This window comes from Drosophila teissieri, chromosome 3R (genome assembly GCF_016746235.2).
Source record: "Drosophila teissieri strain GT53w chromosome 3R, Prin_Dtei_1.1, whole genome shotgun sequence".
NCBI classification, from domain to species: Eukaryota; Metazoa; Arthropoda; class Insecta; order Diptera; family Drosophilidae; genus Drosophila; species Drosophila teissieri.
Genome location: NC_053032.1, coordinates 28,268,156 through 28,290,399, shown reverse-complemented (window position 1 = coordinate 28,290,399; position 22,244 = coordinate 28,268,156). Strand labels below are relative to the sequence as shown.

The window sequence follows — 22,244 nt, the reverse complement described above, 5'->3', positions numbered from 1 at the left end:
GGTCAGCCAGCCAGCCACGTCACTTGCTGACCTACTTTCAAGTTTTTGGGTGGCGAAATCTGTGTCAGGCAATGAATTTACCAGGGAGTGAATTTATCTTGTGCAAAATCTAGAATTTGTAGGCCAATCTTCAGTGGTTAATATTAAGGTAGTCCACAAAAATGGTTAGCAACGACCAAAGTTAAGTGCATACATAATTTAAACAACACATTTGATTTAAATTTTATTTTATATATGTTGTATACGAATAAAAATATACATTTATAAATGAGCTAGATTGGCAGCAGTTTACATTAATATTATTTTTAATATGTGTGAATTTCGGGGGCTTACATTTAACTGATTCTACAATTTTGCATGGTTTGTGTCTTTGCTTGCTATTACATTTCTACATTTTACACGACAGCTTACATAAAATATCATTTAACCAAAGACATTAGAATAACAATTTGTTGTATAAAACAATTGCATTAGGTGTACAAATGAAAGTATAAATTTCTCATTATGGTTTCATGTAGATAATTAATGTTATATGCATAAAATAGATCTTTTAAACAAACTTATAAAAGTTTTGCTGTTTAAACATTGCAAGTGGAATGTAGCAATCACAGACAAAAAAACATAACATAACTACACTTAATCTTATTCATGATCATAAGGTTGCCAATAACGAATAGAATAAGACAAATAATACCGATCGAACAAATTAGTTTGTCGTTCTTTTGGTCAGTTTCCTTCTGGGCCCGCGACGTCACTGGTTTCGGTTTATCGGAAGCATTCAAAATGCAATCAATGGACTGCAGTTCGGCCAAATTCGACTGGAATGACGGTTATGTTTAAAAATTACATACGATTATTTTATCAAATAGCGTCTAACCTGTTCATTGAATCCTTTTATGATGTTCGAATTGCAAGTACTGCAATAATTTTGCCAATCCTTCAGGTTGTTGTGATCCAAATCGACGAAAGGTTTACGGCATGCGTCACAGGACATTTTGTTGATGCTGTTATAAGTCAGATTCACACTCATCAGACGTGGCATTGCCTTGTATATGCAACTGGACAAGTTGGAAATGTTGTTGAATGAGAGATCCAGGTAGAGAATGTTCTCCCATCCACGTGAAATCAATTCCTCTGGCCAGTTCAGAAATCCATTGTGTGATAGATCCAAGGACTTAAACGGCTGCCGAGACAGACACTCGAAATCAATGTCATGACTATTCTGACAGTCTGCTTTCATAGAGCCAATTCCTTCCTGATCGGAGAACTGGCAGCCACAAAGGCGCCCTATTGGTAAACATGGTATGCCAGGTATCAGACCAGGCATGATGAAAAAGATTAAAACCAACTTCTGAAAAATATAATTATTATTATTAATATAAGGAAATCGCTTATCGAAGATAGCGAACGCCTATTAAATAGATTAAGTTTCTCCGACATGACCAGATGGACTCTATAAAAAAGATTAGATTGTGCTGTTACTGCAATTTTCTTTTCATCGTATGAATGCACTTGGGACCAATAAATTAAGTCGTTTGATTACAGTTTACAGCTTTCACTCTACGAAAACTATCGAAAAAACGATAACTCTAAAAAACTATCTGATACTCGTTTATCAGCTATAATTATCTCAACAGGAATTATTAGCGGTTTTCAACAAGGCAATGCAATCTTTAAACTGACTCAGTATACTTATTGCTCTACTCAAGAACAGAAGTACAAACTCAATAAAATTAGGAAACAAAATAATAAAAGTGGAAAATAATGAAAAAATAGTGAATATTAAAAAACTAATGAAGTCTACCATTTTGCACCCAATAAAAACTATTGATGGCTATCCAGCATGCAAGTGATGATTTAGAATGCTTACAACCTTTAATACTAAGTTCTTTTGTTCAACAGATAGCGATGTTATCAGGAACGTATGTATATAATATTATATATGACTATTGATGATTCAGAATTTAACTTTTTCTTATAGGATATCGATGTGCGGCTGGAGATTCTTTGAGTAAGTCAAATGTATGTACATATATTACATTCCACTAATAACAATAATGGCACATTTTCGAATTGGTATGTCCACTGTGATCAGATAATTCAACCAAGGTTTGAATAATGACGGTAGATCCCATATTGAATATCGAGATTCTTTGCTCACGCTAACATAGACAAGTGGGCATAAGTACTTTGATAAGAAAAATATTCAATATATAATATAATATTATATAATATATATATATGTCGGAGCATTGGTAGCATTATTTGATTTTAGTACAGCAACATGAATATTGTATGTGACAACATTGTAATAAATTGTAGCGCTTGCTCGTAAGATAAAAGATACTTCCTAGCGCCATCTGTTGGTCAGATTAAGTTTTAGGAACTGTGTCGCCGCTAAGATAAGATAGGGTAAGAAAGAATCATAGACGAATTGATGCGAGAGAGTAACAGTGGCTAGCGTCAACGGTGTCCATTTCACCCACTTTCTCGTAGAGGCTTACCGCCACTTTTCCGGCGTCCTGGTCTTCCATTTTCCTTTTGGGCAAGCGTGGAGAAAGGTTAACTGTGTCCAAGCCAAACCTGCTGTTTTAGTAAAGTTGAAATTGAATAAGTGCCATCGGGAAGTATTTGGTTTATATCAGTGCGGAGCTGTGGATCTGGAGGGGCAAGCTTGAGGGGACAGCGTAGCCGTTCTGCAAGGAGCAGCAAATATTTGGGAAGTCAACTGGCTTCCGTCGCGATCGTCGCCAACACCCGCGGCAGCAGCAGGAAACACAATTAAAATCCCTGAAGAAACCCAATTTCGGCCGAATCGATCTGGCCATGTCCGTCTGTCCGTCTGTCCGTATGAACGTCGAGATCTCAGGAACTACAAAAGCTTGAATGTTGAGATTAAGCAAACAGACTCCAGGGACATAGACGCAGCGCAAGTTTGTCGATTCATGTTGCCACGCCCACTCTAACGCCCACAAACCGCCTAAAACTGCCACGCCCACACTTTTGAAAAATGTTTTGATGTTTTTTCATTTTTGTATTAGTCTATTAGTATTAGTCGATTTGCCAAAAAACTTTTTCCACGCCCACTCTAACGCCCACAAACCGCCAAAAACTGTCAGTGCTGAAGACCATCCTTCGCACTTCCACTAGCTGAGTAACGGGTATCAGATAGTCGGCGAACTCGACTATAGCGTTCTCTCTTGTTTTTTATTACGGCCTGGCATCTGCGAGGCATAGAATCCACCAAGTCTTGGCAGCGCTTGACAGGAATCCGATTCCATGATTTTTCAACAACCTCCCAAAGAAGTGATCGAGATGTTGGATTTGCATTGCTTAAGTTGATTAGTATACTTGAAAAGGCATAAATTAAAAAAAAATAAAAACATGTATTTCAGTGGGTAGAAGACAGCACTGCTCCCAGGAAGAAAAAATGTGGTTCTCAAGCTTAGAGAGGAGGAAAAAACATATAGAGATAGTAAAACAAGAGAGAACGCTATAGTCGAGTTCCCCGACTATCTGATACCCGTTACTCAGCTATTCGAAGTGCGAAGGAGAGTCTCGGCGGTTTTGTGGGCGTGGCAAAAAGTTTTTTGGCAAATCGATAGAAATTTATAAGACTAATATAAAAATGAAAAAATATCGAAACATTTTTCAAAAGTGTGGACGTGGCAGTTTTGGGCGGTTTGTGGGCGTGGCAACATGAATCGACAAACTTGCGCTGCGTCTATGTCTCAGGAGTCAGTATGCTTAATCTCAACTTTCTACCTTTTGTAGTTCCTGAGATCTCTACGTTCATACGGACGGACAGACGGACGGACAGACGGACGGACAGACGGACATGGCCAAATCGACTCGGCTACTGATCCTGATCAAGAATATATATACTTTATATGGTCGGAAACGCTTCCTTCTTCCTGTTACATACTTTTCAACGAATCTAGTATACCCTTTTACTCTACGAGTAACGGGTATAATTAAGTTTAAAGTTGCAGCTCATGAGCACTGCTATTTTTATGAACACAGCTGTATATACATACCTAAATATACTGAAAATCTTAAAAAAAACAAGAGAGAACGCTATAGTCGAGTTCCCCGACTATCTGATACCCGTTACTCAGCTAGTGAAAGTGCGAAGGAGTCTTCAGCACTGACAGTTTTTGGCGGTTTGTGGGCGCTAGAGTGGGCGTGGCAAAAAGTTTTTTGGCAAATCGATAGAAATTTAGAAGACTAATACAAAAATGGTGTATACCCTTTTACTCTACGAGTAACGGGTATAAAAATCGAGCAATGTTCTGTAAGAATGGTATCCAGTACCAAATGGTTTAAAGATCGAAAATCGAGGTGCCTAACAGAGATACAGATTATCGACGCATTCGTTAGCCATGTTATCAGGAACGTATGTTTATATTATATATGACTATACATATGAAACTATTCTGAATCATCAAAACTTACCATGATTGCATTCCCAATTAGTTTGTAAAATATTTAACCTCGTTGAATACCAATTGTTGAGGCAATAATTAATTTGGGCCTGGGGAGAGCAATAATAAACAACCTTTTGTAGCAGCCACTTCACTTTTATTTAATTTTTTTTAGCAAAACGAGCAGCTTTAAAAAACTTTGTTCTTTTTCCTTCGGCAGTTTCCTGGAGTGTCGTTTAAGAGTTGCCCCTTCACGATCGATATTTTGCTGAATATCGATATCAAATACCGAGAAATATACAGTGTTGGGGAGTACCTAGATACTTGTACCTAGGTATGTACCTAGGTACACTTTTTTGGTATCTTTTACCTTACCTAGGTATACAAATATTATGCTACCTTTTACCTTACCTAGGTACAAATTTTTGTATACCTAGAAGCAAATTTCTTCTGTTTCCAAAGTTCTATTTTATAATAATTCATATATATTTTAATAACCTTTTTTTGTAGCCAAACAACAAAATTTGCGACTATATTATCGCTGAAATGCTGCCACTATCTACCGTGGAAAAGGCAAGTTTTATATCCCTTTTGGGTGCATTCGCTGGGCGTTCGGTAAATATTCCGTGCCGGAAAACTATAAGGACGAAGTTGGATAAACGCAGAGAAGATTACGAAGAAAATATTTCAAAAATCTTTCAAAATCTTGCGTTTGTTTGTACTACGGCTGACATTTGTAAATTTGAATTGGAAGTTTTAGCCTATTTAAACTGTCTCGACAAAAATGTCACTTCTTTGCATAAATATGAGCGAATTCTTAATGTATTTTTAAAGTTTACCACTGTCCTTCCCAGCTCTGCTCCCGTTGAAAGAATTTTTAGTTGCGGGGGTCAAATACTAACTCCAAAAAGAAATAGGCTGGGAGATCACGTATTCGAAACCTTAGTTATGCTTAAAAAAACCATTAATTAAGTAAGTTAATCATACTATAAAAGTTTTTGTAAGTTTAAGTATGAACTGTTATTTTATTTTTAAAAAGTACCGAATAAAAAATTTAAAAATTCGTAAACTTGTTTTTACCTTTTATCTTTACCTAGGTACAGAAAAATGTGAAAACCTTTTACCTTACCTAGGTACTTATTTTTGTAAAAACCTTGTACCTTACCTAGGTAAAAATATAGCGTACCTGTCCCAACACTGGAAATATATCGGTTGATCTTCAAATAAAAACAATTACCGATTATACCAGACATCCACTACCTGAGAAACAGGCATCTGATAGGCGGGAAACAGGACTTTAGCATTCTCTCTTGTTTTTTTTTAAAGCTTGACATAATTCTGCCGTTTGGTTCTTGTACAAGCTTAAAGCTTTTTTATTTAACTTCAAATAACGCTCTCCTTTTTTTAATTATTAACATTGTAGCAAGATTGACAGGTGATATTAATAAAATTTAACTATTTATCTATTTTGAATATGCATAACATACTAAATTGAAATAAGTTTGGCTTTTTGTGCCGGCTGACAGTGCGTATACTTGATGGGAGCGGCTCTGTGTTTGCAAGCAGTGCATACTCAGATTTGTTGTCCTGTTTTCCTCCCACTCCCTCTCTCCCCCTCGCTCGTTCTCTCTCTCTCTCTCTCTATCTCTCTCATTTGATTTTTATCTCTCTCCGGAGCGCGCACACGCGAATCCTTGGCCAGTTATCGTTACTTTAGCGAAGTTGCGTCCGCGTTGGCAGCGCTGCCGGCGTCGACGCACCGTCGCGGCGCCGCCCCCGAAATACGAATAGCGGGCGGGACGGGGGACGGGTGCAGGCTGGGGCAGTGTGTCCTGCCATCGGAGTCCTTACTCGAGTCCTGTGGCTCCCGAGTCCGCAGTTTTGGACAAACACTCCGAGAGGCACGTCAGGGCCAAGCGCGCGCGCTTCTCGTGTCGAGAATTCTGTCTGTCTGTCTGTCTGTCCGCCAGCGTGTGCGTGAGCGTGTGGGTGCATGTGTGTGCGTGAGCCAATGGCAGCGTCGGTGTTAGCCAATTTCAGTTCGGTGGCAAAAAATACCGTGCCGTAATCGCGCAAAATATACGTGCAAAATACGTGCAAAAGTTTGTCCACCCCAAAACCAAAACCAAATTCAAGTGCAAACGTAAAACGCAAACAAAAATCAAGTGAAGTGAAAGTGCAAGAAACAAATAAATATTCGCGAAAAAGAAAGCGTCCTGAAAACAAACGCGAGCAAGGGAAAAGAAAAGTCTAAAGAAAAACTCCCAAGCATCGTTGTGCTAGCAACAAAATCAACAAAGTGCGCGGGTTGTGCGGGTTGCGGGCTGCGGGCTCTTCAGCTGCCAGTTCAGCTGTCAAAAGTTAGTTCGACTCGAAAGCTTAATGTTTTATTTCCAGTACCAGTTCCATTTTTATTTCTATTTTAGTTTTTAGTCACCTCACCCGCTTCCACCCTCACCTCCCCTTTCTTCCCCAACAAAGGCGTGGGCGGTGCACTGCGATAAATTGTGGGAATAAAGCATTGTGTTAGCTAGCAACTTCGAAAGTCAAATTGCACTAGGAAACTTCGTGAGCATTCCGGCAATTTGAAGTTTAAAATTGAAGTATTAATTAGCTTAGGTTTGATTGTAGCTTAAGACTACGAGGAGCTGCAAGGTTTTTTCCGTGTACTTGAGACTTAATTCTTATGGCAATGACAGGAGCTCAAGGAGCTTTTCTGCTGCTCCTGCTCGAGTCGCTTCCCCCAGAGCCTTGCTGGAAAAGTACGCTTTTCCAGAATTTCCGTGCTTAATGCATCGCTAGCAGCAAGCAAGCAAAGCCATGGTAGCCTAGGATAGTTTAGCCTGTATGTGCCTGCCAAGTGCATTACTCATACGCCGCGTTGACCGCTGAACAAAGCATGGAAATGAAATCATACCAACCACACACAAGCAGAGGCAATAACAGTTAAGCTCACCTGTGTGTGGGTGTCTGTGATGAAAATTGTGAAATGCGTGCCGTGGCAAAAAGAAAACAAAAGACAGCAAAATAAATGAAATGAAATGAAAAGAAGTGAAATGAAATGAAACAGAGCAGCAATAAAACGGGGCAAGAACAAAGGACGAGAGCTAATGTCTGAACCTGACCAAAGTCCAGAGTCACGCGAAGTTGCAACAACAACAGTAGCAAAGTATATATGTATATTTTTTAAAAGACCACCAAGGTGAAACAAGGATGTTTCGGATGTTGGTGTGGCAAGGGGTTGGTGCATAAACTAGTTAGATCAGACTTCTTCGCCCAGATCCGCAATAAATCAAGAATACTGTGTCCTGGCTGGGCAGACAAATGCAAATAAATTGAGGAATAATAAGCGAAATGCCAAGGCACTGGCAAATGGCAACTGGCAACTGGCAACTGGCAACGGGCAACCAAAAAGCGAAATGCGAAAAGCCGCCGCACAAAATGTGTAGCATAAATAATTCCACCCACAACACACAGAGGCAAAAACAAAACGAAACGAAAAAAAAAAGGTTACACAGTCACTAGGGCGACACCAGTAGACTTTCAAACGCCGACGCCGACGTTGGCGTCACAGCTGGCGGCAACGTCGACGCCAGCAGCGCAGTCAGCGGGGGCAGCAGGACCTTCGTACACACTCTCCCATTCATTCCCTCTCTCACTTGCCATCGCACTCTGCACGATGTTCCTCTCTAACTAACCTACATCAACAGCTGTGAGTCGTGAGTCGTGAGAAAAGTGCCACCCACGCAAGCCGCAAAAATGCGTAAAGAAATGCGTTAATAACGGAATAACGGAATAACGAAAATCGTTTGCAAAATTCAAATGCCAACTAAGTAATATTATTTTTCAGTGTTTTAGCTGCTGTTGATAAGTGTGCAAAGGCAGCGAAAGGAGTAAACAATTAGCCACAGGACAAATGAAAACGCCAGAGCGCGCTTTTCTCTGACTGTCACTCGCTGTCTCTTCCCTTCTCTGTCTCTCTGTCGCTGTCTCTGTCGCTCCCCTCTCGCGGACCTTCGCCGGAACAGCTGTTCTCCATCTCTATCCATCAATTTCTTGCCCCCTCTCTCTCGCGCTCTCTCTCTCACGGTCTTGCACTCTCTCTTGTGGAAGCTCTCTCCAGCTTTTCTGCTGCGCCGAAGCGTGTGTACATAACCTAAAAACCTACCGCGCTCTGCATGTTGCGGTAGGCGGTCGCAGGACGCAGGACGCAGGACGAAGGACGAAGGACGGAGGCGTCGCAGTTGCACACACAAGTGCAACATCGCCAGCAGCAGCAGCAGCAGCAGAGCGACGGGGGCGCAGCAGAGCGACGGAGCGGCGACGGAGCAGCGTTGATGCCGTTGCAGCTGCTGCTGCGCAGCCAGCGACGACAGCAGCAACATTAGTGACACGAGCAGCAGCAGCAGCAGCAGCCGCAGCAGCAACGCCAGCAGCAGCAGCAGCAGCAACAATCAGCAACATCAGCGCCCTGTGTGCACCGACAATAATATGAGGAGTGGCAGTTCGGAATTACTACTCGAGCAGCAACAACAAGAGCTACGGTTACGTAAAATCCGAGAACTGGCTCCGAAAAAGAAAAATGGCAATCGGCGCTTTCGTTCGTGGCGGGAACGTGCGCGTTTCTATGGCACCTCGACACTGGCCTTCTTCTCGGTGACCGCCGGCGCATCGCTGCTCTTCCTCGTACCGCTCTATGTGGATCCGGCGATATCGACGCTCAGTCACGATTTCATCGAGAAGCCAACGCTGTGCACGACAACGCGTCGCGAGGATCTAGTGGGCATATTCAATTGCTCGTGGAGTTCGTGTCGCGAGGGCTGCACCTCCGATTTGTATCGCTGCGTGCATATCTATGTGACGTTCATCGAGCAGAACATTACGATACCGGAGAACATGACCGATTATAGCAATTTCACGTCCGATATGGAGCAATCCGGTGAGGCGACACTGCTTGTGAATATCAAGGGATGCGGCTATCCGCCATCGGTGACGTGCAAGAATTTCAACGGTTACTACGGCATCGAGGGTGCCATCTTTCCGTGCTTCTACTCGCGAAAGAACCGGACCGTGGTGCTGACATCGTACAACCACGACGACCAGGTGGCCATGATCATTCACTTCTTCGCGGTGCCCTTTGTGATAACGGTCATCTCGTCCATCGCCCTCTGCATCATGCACTGCGACTGCCGCTGCAAGAAGGATCGCAGCCACCGACGCAATCGGCCGCAGTGCCGAAGGCCGCGCATCGAGAATCTCAGGTGAGTGGTGACGAATGCTCCTCTCTTCGCTAACAATGCCAAGCAGCTTTCTAGACACAGCTCTTTGGGAAATCAATCTGTAAGAATTAAATACTCTCTCAGATCGCGAAAATTCGTCACTAGACTAATCCTGTACTTTCCGGAAAATAATGTACGAAAGTTTAACTATAAAGCAAAGATTCCTAAGCAATTACAGTTTGTGTATGCTTACCAAACTTATCACGCCTTAAAAGGTACCCAGTCCCTCGATTGTATTATTCAAATACACATGAATTTAAAACGATTTTTATCGCATGTACATTCAGGGCTTCCTTGGCCAGTAAGTTAATTTAACAAAACTCGCTCAGCAGGAAATTCCTTGCTGTCTGCAATATTTGCTTTCCTGGCGTCGGCGTAATTTAAATAATTCACTAATGACAGTTTTCCCGTGCTATGTATGTGTGTGTGTGTGAGTACCGAGCGTAGGAGGAAGGGGGGTTTTGGGGGCGAAATGAACGTGTCAACGGAGGGGGTGTTGTTATTTTGGAGTAATATGCGGTCTAAATTATTAATAAGAGCAGGCGTCGCTCGTACTTGCCACCCTGCACAGCGCAGTCAAAGCATTGGAGCACGCACCAAACACGCACCACACTGCGTATGATTGATATGTTGAGCTGTTGACAGAGCCGCCGGGGATGTGAGGTTGTCTCCATCTCCATCGCCATCGACTGCTAATGGAATTTGAACTGAGCGGCGCTGGCGTGCTGTTTTCCGGCAGACGGACAATTACATTTGACCGATCAAGTAAATAGAAAACAATGGAAAAATATAGAATAGAAAGCCATTCATACGTCAAACTTCAACTCCATTGCCAGCTGGTCTTTAATGCCGCGTTCTTTTTTCTTATTGAATTCCCTTTGAATTGCTGCATTACCGAATCTGTGCCATTGTTTTGCCTTCCATTTTACTACCATTTCTTTTTTTTCGAGGAAATTTCCATCAGTTTGCCGTACTCATTGCACATCGATTCAATCGATAATGAATTGGTGGTCTTTTTCCCCCGCCGCCAGTTCCCTTGGACCCACTTCTGCTCCGGCTCCTGCTCCTGCTCCTGTCCGCCCATTCACTTGCTACGTGCATTATTCAAATGTCATGGCAGCCAGGGCGCCCTCACATGCCAGGCCAGGCTGGGCAATTTAAGCGCACCGAGTGCTGCCCGTCCAATCGAATCCCTTGTTTTCCAGTGTCTGGCTCATCCAAACTGCTTGGCTTCGACTGGCCCAGAGGCTCCATCGATAATCCGGTGCAGTGAGCGGAGTGCCAGGGTCTTGCAATCGTTCCTTAACTCCACAGATTGCCGAATAATTGCTGCCCGTAAACGACCTTCGAGCACAAAGGTGACCCCATTTCAGCCAGTTGTCACACGGAGAGAAATCGCATCAAATAGGTTCCCCATGAAAATTGCACATTTTCATAGCATACTTATCGGGGCATGCTCGAGAAGAGAATATAAGATGATACAAATTATATATTAAATCAAATATATTCTATTTAATATATACTTTAACGAAAGCTAGGCTAATAATAAACTAAAGTACTTAATTTCATATTGTGCCATATTTTTGCGCTGTGTATGGGCAAGAAAGAGATATGTGGACGTGAGAATAAGTCTGCGGACAGCTGCAGGTGCATGTTCAACATATTCTCCCACAAAAAAAGTTAACGTTGCAAATTCCATTAGCAGGTGGTGTGTGGAAAGGCAACTAATGCGCATATTTTAACTTGTTTTCAACGGAAATCACTAATAAAAACTGTTGGAAAAGAGCTGTTGAAAAGTTGCGAAACAAAATGGCGCTATCTGCCAGGCACACACACACACACACCCAGACACCACCACCCACCGTGTGTTCGTGTGTGTGTTACATAATCAGCTTACCTTTCGCTGATGCCTTTTCTTGTCGCTGAATCCGACTTTGTTTCAGTCACAGTTGCCGCTGCGGGATTTGCAGGATATCACTCACACGACACTCGAGTTTTAAACTCATTCGCCATTCGAATTGATGTGCTTAGCAAACGGGTAGCTGCCATTCAGTTGCCAGTTAAGTGCATCTAAAATGGATTCAACCCATTGCCAGTATGCTAATGATTATGGCGCAGCATTATGGCACTTCTGCACGTTGCACCACCACTTTCGAGTGGCAGGCACTAGCACGATTCCGCATTAGCGCCACTCTTGGCCCACTCAATCATTTGGCCATAACGCAACTATATCGCAGCCAATACAGCAGCAGCCACCAACTGCCTCTGCCACTGCAACTAAGTAGCCAGCCAACAGGAGTTAAAAGCCAAGTAGGCAAATTCTGGTCCATATGGATGCGATTAGTTTATACCGTAGCTTTTCATGGTGCACTCAAGTTCTTATGTGTAAGCTGCTTAATAATATCAGTTATATTTATATTTTTACTGACTGAGCAAGTAATGTAAGCTCTATTCTCCTTTTAGTTCTAAATATTTCAATATTTAAGTGGTTATTTGTTTTTACAAGCCCCTTTTTTGACCTTTTCCTTAAGAATGGGCAGAGATAAGAAGTATTTAGCACAATTAACAAATTTAATTAAACGCGCTCCCCAAGTGCTGTTCCCGAAAAGTCCGCAAGTTATAAATAGCTCCTTTCGGAGATGATTAAATCAGAAAACTAAACTGACTCGATGGCTTTGTGGTGCCCCTGGCGAGGGTATGGCCACCATCAGCATCTTCCTCAAGTGCAGCTCAAACAAGAGTCTGAGGGTTCAGCGGGGGGTGGGGATGGTGGGGGTTTCGAAGGGGCTGGTGGGGGTGGTGGGGTGGCGATGGATACCATGGGGGAAATGCTCCTAGTGTGGCCTACTTCTGTTTCTGCTTTTGCGGCTGCCTAGAAGCGTTTTTCTTTGTGCACGGGTGTGTGTTCTTGTGTGTGTGTGTGTGGTTGTGGTGGTGTGTGGGTGTCTGTGTGTGTCTATGCGAGAGTGTGCCACTTTGTGCTGCCTTCCCTCCCTTTTCTTTATTTTATTTTTTATAGAAAAATCAATTTTGCTCCTTTTATGAACATCGCAAGCAGCTGCGAATGCAACGAAGTCACGTCTTTCATTTTCCTAAATGATTTTTTACGAATTGTGTGTCTGCTTGTTGTCATCCACATGGCTACGGTCAGACAGCATACTTAAAGAATGTAACTAAATGCGATTTCGATCAATTTGTGCAGCTTTAAAGAGGCTCACCTGCTTGGTCGCCCTGGGAGCTCACATAATCATGTGGTTCGTATTCCATTTGGGTTGGCAGTCTGCCGCAATCTAATGACAACAACAAAGGATCCTTGATTATTGCTGAAATGCCGTTTAGTTGCACACAGATGTTGCCCCATCGAGTGTCACGTATCCCTTTTGCCAAGCTGGAAACAATGGTGGTGGTGGGGGAAAAAAAAAAAGAAAAATCCGGCGAAAACCCAAGATACCAAAAGATACCCAAGAACCATTGTTGTGGGCCCCTATTTTTTATTTATCTGTGCCGAAAGGAAACTAGAGAAGTGCAAGCTATCTCAATCTTGAAACCCACACACACACACACACACACACATATGTATCCCTAAGATGCGCCAGTCATTCGTCTTTCGCCTTGCCACGCCCACAACGCCCACAAATCGATATTAATAATGCGCAGCATATGAATGCTGTTCAATAAATTTCCATTTCATGTTCGGTTCAATTGAAGATTGCCAGCGAATTCAGTCGTCGTCAGTCAGTCAATTCATGTAAATCCCCAGCAAATCCCTACACCTCCACCATGGCCATTTTCCCCATTTTCCCCATGTCCCAATGTATTTTCCCAGTTTCCCAGTTTCCCACTTTCCCACTTTCCCTGCTCGTTTTGGGAAAAGTCTGCCGAGTTAGTGGAGACGCAGCAAATGCTTCATTAATAACATGAGCACACATTCCCCGGGGAATACATATTCATGAAGGTTCTTACGTAAATGCTGCGAAGTTTCTCAGTGCCAACTATGAATCCAGACGATGATACATATTATACGGGGAATACGAGCCCCCATTGAATCTCTCTTTGAGTTGGGCAAACAAAACGCCAAAGAAATGTTCAAGTCTTGGAATTTCCCGGCACTGTCGTCCGGATAATTTAGGAGTCTGCATAACTGACTGAAAGTTTTCAGGCGTCCGACATTGCACACTCCCATCCGTGTTCATAAAAATCGCACATGAGATATATCTGAGAGGATGCAAGCATTAATATTGCACTGGAGGCGGATATTATCTAAATTTGAATATGTTATTAAAAGGAATTTATGGCCCCGCCAGCATATTCCCTTTTTAGCTTGACGACCCCTTAAGATGAGGCATCTCATAATAAATGGCGAGCACACACCCACACACAGATACTATGAAGGATACGGATACTCACACACGCACAGCAGTGTTCGCAATAGTAGAATAATAAAATGCCAAAAAAAAACAAGCATAAAATTATCAGGACTATTTAGAAGTTTTTAGTAACATATTTTTGTATATGCATATGTCTATAAACATTTAAGAAAATAGGACTCAGTCTATTCAAGGACTATTAATTTGAACGCAGCTGTCTGCTTTTGGCCAAGGAAACGCGTACGATTTTTAATGGTCAGACATTTGGTTTAATGCGGCTGTAAGGACATCATATTAAAGGACATAAGTATACGCAGACATATGGGCTGAATTAAACGGCGAGAAGAGGCAGAGGAGTTGCGACGAAATCAGTGTCAATTTCCTTTAACTTCTTGTGTTCTTGAATGTTCCAAGAAAGCAACATGAAATTCTAGCCTTAGGGAACTGTATTTAAAACTCTCCTTACACCCGTCAGATTACCACAAATACACTTTGAATTAGCAACATTTAAAGTTTTAACTGCACATTAAGGAATTCCGTTTGGTCCTCCTGCCCATCCGCTTCCTTTTCATCCACCACCAACATCGCAATTAAGCTTCAAATGCAAATGTGTGAGTTTGAGACGCGCGCACCACGGGGCGTATGAGTTATATTCGTGTGGGAGTTGGGAGGTGGGAGGTGGGAGGCGGTGGCAGCTCATCTGTAAGTTTGTTTGTCTGCCGGGCCCGTCAAGCAGGGCAAACAAAGCTTTTATTCAAAGCAATTCACGTTTATAAAACATTTATCTTTATGGCCGTCTTCAAGTGTAGTCGTGTCTACGTGTCAGCGGCGAAAAAATAGACACAGCAAATGAGAAAGTGAGCAGAGAGAGCGCACGTGTGTTTATTTAGGTTTAAATTGTCAACAATGTCACATTGTTTGGCACTAATTTGGCCGCAGGAGAAGATTACATTTCGAAGACGCAGGCCGTTTCCTTTGCAAATTTAATTACAGCCGCGTGTCCTTTTGCCAGCCATTGCAGTCACTTGAGAGTGCCGTGAAGTGCTACGGCACGAGCAAGGACATGCAGCAAAACAATTTTTGTTGACAATCAAGTGCAGCGGCAGTGAGCAGTGAGCAGGAACAGTGCTGAGCGCAAGGACATTCAGCCAGCATCCTGAGCATAATGCAACAAATTTCAATGAGGGACCACCTGCCGCCAGGCCACCCAATCCAGCACATCCTACCCATCCAACCCGTCCACCCAATCCATCCAATCCGACCCACTCGAGAACCCAATGAAATGCCTGGGGTGTGGCCTCGGTCACGACACGTTGCACTTGTTGTTGGCCGCGTTTTTGTCCGTTATGTTGCATGATGGCAACGAGTAAGATGGTGCCTCTGGTGGTGCATCCGCATCCGTCAGTGGCAGGACACGCCGGCAGGAGTTGAGCACTGCGGCTCAGCCCGCACAGCCGACAGGATATTGCAGAGCCACAGCCCAAGGCTGATCTGCCCACATTGTTCGCCTGCCAATCCATCTAGTCCATACACCTACAGTCACCCACATGCAGCCCACTGCTGTGGAGGAATCCATTCATTTAGTTTTGGACAGTCCATCATGCATTTTTGGGCCAGCTGTCGCTGTTTTAATTTCGTAATTACAAATCCTTGCTGGTCCTTGCTTTTCCGCTTTTCCTGGCCGTCTGCCAAGTGTCGGTTTCTTGCCTGCATTTTGCCGAGTATCCTGGCCTGACTGGCTGGCAATATTTTGCAATGATTTCTGACAGTTCTTGCGGCCGGCCCTGCCAATTATCAAAGCCTTACGGATATTTGATTTAATTAAACCACACAAAAACACAAAACGGGCGCAGCTCGAAACTAATTTCGAATTTCTTCCTCGCTTCGTAGTTTGGCAGTGACAGGCAATTATAGCAAAAGCATATAGCATATTTTGCTAGCCAGGACCTTGTGGTTCGGCTTTCGATGCCTCTCATCGCAATCGATTAGTTGCGGCACTTTGGTCCTGAAATGCATGATGGTGTCTTTAAAATTTAAGGCACATATTAAATGCGAATACTAATAACGATAATAAACGAAGATTGATGCCTTTTGATGTCACACAAAAGTCACAAGAAGTTAAAAGTATACTATTTATATAAATAATCAATGCATTAAATGAAAAGGTGTGAAGATGTGGCGTTTATATTTGTTTCAGATAATTTTGTATGGCTAAATATATTTAAATAAAATAAATTAGTGTCAATACAAACAATTCCCAACTAAAAATATTAAAAGGATATTATAAATGCAATATTTTAATAAATTTGTCACACCTTTTTTGCAATTGACATAATGCTTTAATTAGTAAACCAAAAGTGAAACTGTGGTAAAAAATCAGCTTGCTTTTCTGTGCGATATAAAATGTCAAATCATAAGTTGCATTAAAATGTGTGCATATAAAAATAATAATATAACCTTTTTTCTACGTGCCACGTAATATTTGAATATACAAAAACCACTTGAGGGAATTTTTTGTAGCATTAAAATGTAACAGAAATTTAAATAATTTATTCGAGAGCATTTGCCTTTTGCCTAAATTGACAAAAGCTGTGTGCAATTGAGAACAATGGTCGACCCTTTTTGAGCCCGCAGTCTCCTTTTACATTCATTACACGATCAGTTTGGTCCTGCTGCCTTATTTGTTGTCCTTCCAATTTGTTATCCCTGCGGACAAAGTGGGCAAAGGGAGGGAAGGGTGTGAACCGGCCTAAATGCTACCGTTTTAATAAGCGTGTTTCACCGGATATTCCAGCGTTTAACGCCTGGCAACAAATTGTCGGGATTTCTCCATTCTGTTCTGCTCCCAGCCGCCCTCCGTTTCCGATTTTTGTGTCTTTTTCTTTTTTTTAACAATGTGACATGTTGCCGTTGTCCGAGCCAGATCCATATATTTTTATTACAAAGCGCTCCTTATGCCCTTGTTCGCGGAACTCTGGAGGCGGTCTCACTTGGGCTTACACTGCGCGAAATCGGGGTGACCACACTTGTTGTGCATCTTCCTGAAGCAGGAGTGTTTCTAAGAACTGTAACGAAAGCCATCCATTTATAATTGTAAATTATAAATATAATTTATTATAGAGATTGTAGTCGATTAGTATTACATTTTTAATTTGATATGTGATGAGAAAAAATGATATATAATATATTAGAAATATAAATGTTTATAAATAAAGAATTGAATAGAAGCACATTAATTTGATTTGTAATCCATTTTGGTGTTCACCTTTCCATACTAATATAAGCAGTAAACTGCTCGCCGAAATCGGATCTTGTTTTGAATACAGTATTTCTGTTTTTTCTCAGTGTACGCGGGTGGCCCGGCCAGTTTGCATGTAACTCACCTAAACAAGACGAACATTTGTATATTTCACAATTTCCGTTCCTGTTCCGGAACGTTGTCGCTTGCCGTTGTTCGTGTCACATCTAGTTCTTTATTTTGTGTTGTGTTGCCTCCGTTTTTTGTCGACTTCATTTTTTATTCGCTATTTTTTGCTGGCCTTTTCCCCCATGCCACCAGCTCCAGCAACAACAGCAACAAAATGGGGCATTCGGAAGCTTTCAACGCAATTTGAAAGCAAGCCGCCCCCGCGATTCGGCATTGTTTGTCTGTGCGGCAACATTGTGCGGGTGCCACCGAGCTGCAAGTGCAACGCGCCGGAAACGAAAAGCACCCAACAACTGAAGGGGAAACGAAAATAAAAAGGGGGACAGAAAAGGGGAAAAAATTGTAGAAAATGGTTAAAAGCCACTGACAAACATGCAAATAAGTCGACATCGTTTCGTGTCCATGCTAGTGCTCTGCGGCTATGGCAATCCGTAAGGCAAGAAAGGCAGGCAGGCACAACATAATAATTTCTTAAAAGTTATTGTGGCTGCCCGCTTTTTGCTTAGCCGCCTTTGTCTATGCACAGACCACCCACAGCCACCAAAACCACCCAAAGCCACCCAACCACCCAAAGCCACCCAACCACCGCCCACTCACCTGCTGGCTGAGATTTATGGGCGCCTTCACAGTCGGCTTTTAATTTGCCAGCCAGCCAAGTCCTTTCGTCCTTTCGTTCTGTCGTCCTGTAGTCCCTTTGTCCTGTCGTCCTGAAGCCTTGCAAAACGCATCTCGACGCTCGTCTGGCAGAATGCCTCAACTTTTTGTTTGCTTTCTTTTTGGTTCGAGCCGCACAAAACCCAAAACCAACTGGGTTGCCTTTGTCTTTCGGCCTTTTTAATGAATTGTTGTCGCTGGCAAAGCATTTTGTAATTTATTTAATTAAACTTTTTTCGCTCGCGCTTCTGCACCGCTTTGGAAACAAAAGTTTCCGCCTCGTGCTTTTTGAAGTTTCCGCGTAATGATAAATTTGAAAGGACCAAACAAATGGATGAAAAACGTGTCCAAGGGAATCTGCGATGACAAAGGTTGAGATTTCTCACAGATTTCTAATGCAGCATAAATGTATTAAAGTGGAAGTATTCGGTTGTTCGATAATACTAAATCAACCCAACACAATTCAAACTCAATATGGTCACTTACTTTAACAAGCAGTTAATAAAAAGAAAGCCTGGGTAAAAATTCACATTTTTATTTAGCATAAACTGTTCAAAATGAGCTCCAAGGCACACAAAAAGAGTTTTGGGGAAAACAGTTGGGTCCATTTGGTGGGCAGGACAATGGCAATCCCTTTGGCAGTTTTATGACAAATGTGCCAAATCATTTGTCTAATTTGTGGACCCAAAACGTAGCAGTTCCTTAAGGATATAAAGGACTGAAATTGATTTGCTGCTCGTGCGACAGCAGAGTGAAATTACAAAGGCGATCGGCATCCGAATCGAACTCAATATGCCGGATGGGAGGTCAGGACGTGGATGTGGATGTGGATGTGGCCATTGTGGAGCTGGTGGGTCCTTGGTAATTTCACCCGTTTTATGTGGCCAATAAATGTTTTATCTTTGTATCCAAATTGCCGCCAGCTGCGTGCATGCGTGCCGATAAGCACATGACCCCCCCTTTTCAGCTCCACTTCGACATTCCACCTCCTCCGCCGCAATCCATGATGCCCAAATTTGTTGGCCAAGCCATGGCTGCAGTGCGTCTGTTTGGCTGCCGAAAGCAAATCGATTTATTGGCCATTAAGCCCCGGCATTTAAGCCACTAATATTTCAGCCCACTTGCATTTGCCTGCGCAGCGAGCGAGCGGCCTTTATCGCCGCCTTGAATGTGTAAAATAATTTCGTTGTCCTGCGGCCGAATCGTCGGCCATTATTGTTATCCTTAGACTGTGCGTGACTTTGCCAACTGCCTGCATTTGGATTACGACTGCAAATTGCCTATTAAAGTCGAGCCGCCTCTGCCTTGGCATAATTTCACATTTTTGGTCACGTTCGGGCTTTTAATTTGAGTTTTAACAGCTCGCCAGACACTCGACGGGCCAACCAAATGAAAATGCAATTAAATCATTCTTATTGAGCCATTGATTTAAATTTATCGCTGACTTTTAAGCATGATGGCAGCCATCAACTGAATGTCAAACGAGTTAAGGCTTTTTCAACTTTAAAGACAGAAAAATATGTAACATTATTTTTGTAGATACAAAACCTAATTAAATGGTGCCATTTAATAGCAGCGAGCTAGGATAAATATCTCTGTTGCTTAACCGAATATAAATCAATTGATTTTTATACAAACGCCACACAACGTGCATGTGGAAACACATGGGGGAAATCGATTGACTGAATACGAAGTTAATACCGGAAAACATCCATGGCAGTCTATAAGTTAATTTCAGTCGCCCCTCACAGTTGTATAATAAATGCGTAGCCATGTGAGCAGAGCATCAATTATGATGGCTTGTCAATTAATTGAAAGCCAATCGGATTGCATCAGACCCAATCATTTGGGGCGCCACCGCCAGGACCGGGCAGACGCACTAATTGGGGTTAATGCAACCAACAATGAATCCTTCGCAATGAATCCTTCGTATTCATCAGCAGCAGATCTCATCGCAAAAGGAGGCAGCTCTCGAAATATAATTTCTGGGTAAATTGAGTTCAAACGCATCGAAACTGGCCATAAATCAACGGGATTGGGCGGTATTTAATTGCCATAATCAGAGATAAGACCCGAGCTAATGAATTAACCAGAGTGGCAAGCCATAACCCTTTGTGGCTAGCTTACCAATTCGTCCTTACCAAAATGTCCTTTGCAGCAACTCCCCAGCTTCCAAACTCCACATTCCTCACAGCCCGAAATCCCTTGACCTTGCCGGACATTTGGCACGTGTCGAGACCAACATGAATTCACAATGACCACTTGTCGTCACTCCCTGTTTTCGGATGGACCATGAACCATGGACCATGGCCCATCTCTAAACCGCTAAGTAGCTTTTCTTTCTGTCCTTCGGGCCTAAATAATTGAACAAGGTGGTGCTGTAAAAATGATGAATGTGCAGATTGAAAGTAGAAACTCACTGCGAGCAGCGACGCCTCATCGCTGATTAATTTTTAAGCACGAACAAGTGTCAATATAAATGGATGAATGCGTAATGTATACGAGTAGAGACCCACTTCCGCACTTCCGCAGTTGCCCACGAATTGCGGGCCAGCAATTAAGCACTCTCATCGATCGATCGATTGGGTCCTTCGTCCTTTCACAGCAAATTGCACCTGACAACCGAAACTTGTCACTCGCTGTTTGTCTTTGTGTGCGTCTGTGTGCTTCTGTGTTTGTGCTTGTGTTTGTGTTTGTTCAAGTGTGTGAGATTGACTTTCATAGGTGTGAGTGGTTTACACTGCCATTGCTTTATTACATCAATATTTTGTTATAATTAACCATGGGACCTGGGGGTCAAAATCAATTTCAGTTGTAAAACAATACAGCTGAAAATAATGCGACATACTTCAAATCAATTAAAATATTTCTCTCTTCTGATATATTTGATTGCAAAAGCAGTGATAAAAAGCGACTTTATGTCTTGTGTTTAGAAGGCTGCACTAAATTACCATTTGTTCGTGTGATAGAACTGGTTTAATGCGATTAATCCGCCACCAGCTCAGTGAATTAATCCGCAGCTGTCAAACGCCGGGATTAATGGGCAAAGTCGAGAGGAGTCAGCATTAATCTGTTCCATGTCAGATGAAACTCCATGCCGAACTCCACATCCGCCTAGGAGTTGTACGTTTTCCTCTCCGGACTAATTGATTTGTTACCAGACTTGCGGACTTACCAACCGATTGACTGACTAAATGACTGACTGACTGACTAAATGACTGAATGACTTTGGGATGTCCGATGGCAACCTGGTCGGATAATTGACATGTGCCTGCCCAAAGAGATTTCGATTGTAAAAAGGTCAAGCAGCCCGTAAAAGGAACCTCAACTTCAACTGGTGGATGATTCCATTTCATTGCGCGACTTTCACTTTCACTTTCGCATTATCAGAAACGAATCGAAAAAAAGCCGAAAAAAGAAAGGGAGGCCAAAGCCCACTTGCCGTGCGGAGGAGTTTTCCGCGAGGTGTGGGAAAATCAATTTGTATGGCCATTTCGTTTGGCCGGTGGGCAGTGGGGCAGTGGGTTGCCCGGAAAGTTAAGTTCCTGCTAACTTTGGTCACCTTTTTTGGCCTTCGCGGGGGCGTTATATTTGGGCACTGGCCACTAAGGCTCGCCACTCGCAAAGAACTTCACACGAATCGGAATCGGAATTGCCTTTTGGCTCTGTTTATGGACATTGTTGCCGTTGCCGTTGCCGTTGCTATTGCCATTGCTGTTATGGCTCTTTTGTGGGGCTAATGAAAATCCAAGGCTCTGGCCAACGGAGAGTTCACATGAACTCGATTTCCCTGCCCATGCATATAGCCATATATACTCCTATATATATATATATATATATGTGTAAGTACTTGTATCCCCTGACAAGCCGTGGAAAAGCGTGGAGTTTGAGTGCGGAAATGGTCAGTCATATGCCGTGCAAGAATGTGACATGTGGAATGACTGACTGAATGACTGACTGACTGACTGACTGACTGACTGACTGACTGACTGACTGGCTGGATGACCCACAACCCACACAACAAACCCAGTTAACCCAGTCCAGTCCAAGTCAAGCAATCCAACCAATCCCCCAATTTATGCGCTCTTTACTG

The 22,244-nt window shown here is 42.7% G+C and overlaps 2 protein-coding genes across 6 annotated transcripts in view; one reads left to right on the top strand and one right to left on the bottom strand.

Annotated features, from left to right (window-relative positions):
* Window positions 1–605: 605 nt before the first annotated feature.
* On the bottom strand, window positions 606–1,282 carry LOC122618946. The gene is made up of 2 exons (XM_043795540.1): window positions 878–1,282; window positions 606–818 (listed from the first exon to the last, which is right to left on the bottom strand). Exons 1-2 carry the CDS (start codon window positions 1,238–1,240, stop codon window positions 606–608), a joined length of 576 nt encoding a protein of 191 aa, XP_043651475.1. The 5' UTR covers window positions 1,241–1,282.
* Window positions 1,283–1,704: 422 nt separating this feature from the next.
* Window positions 1,705–22,244, top strand: part of LOC122620522 (protein tipE) — a 41,558-nt gene continuing 21,018 nt past the window's right edge. The window contains exons 1-4 of one of the 5 annotated variants that reach the window (XR_006326137.1): window positions 1,705–1,922; window positions 1,982–2,011; window positions 4,645–4,758; window positions 4,935–5,489. Coding sequence is in view for 1 of the 5 variants with exons in the window: in XM_043798021.1 (XP_043653956.1) it covers window positions 8,916–9,685 (770 nt within the window). In the remaining 4 variants the exon portion in view is untranslated. Of the gene's footprint in view, window positions 1,923–1,981; window positions 2,023–4,644; window positions 4,759–4,934; window positions 5,490–8,915; window positions 9,686–22,244 lie in introns of those variants that run through there. The other 4 variants (XR_006326135.1, XR_006326136.1, XR_006326138.1 and 1 more) reach the window with 4 other exon arrangements.

Bases quoted from the DNA above. Each gene is read 5' to 3' on its own strand.
- LOC122618946 (XM_043795540.1), bottom strand. From the start codon at position 1,240: ATGAAAGCAGACTGTCAGAATAGTCATGACATTGATTTCGAGTGTCTG. The intron at 819-877 runs GTTAGACGCTAT...CCGTCATTCCAG, and splicing joins TAAAAGGATTCAATGAACAG to TCGAATTTGGCCGAACTGCA.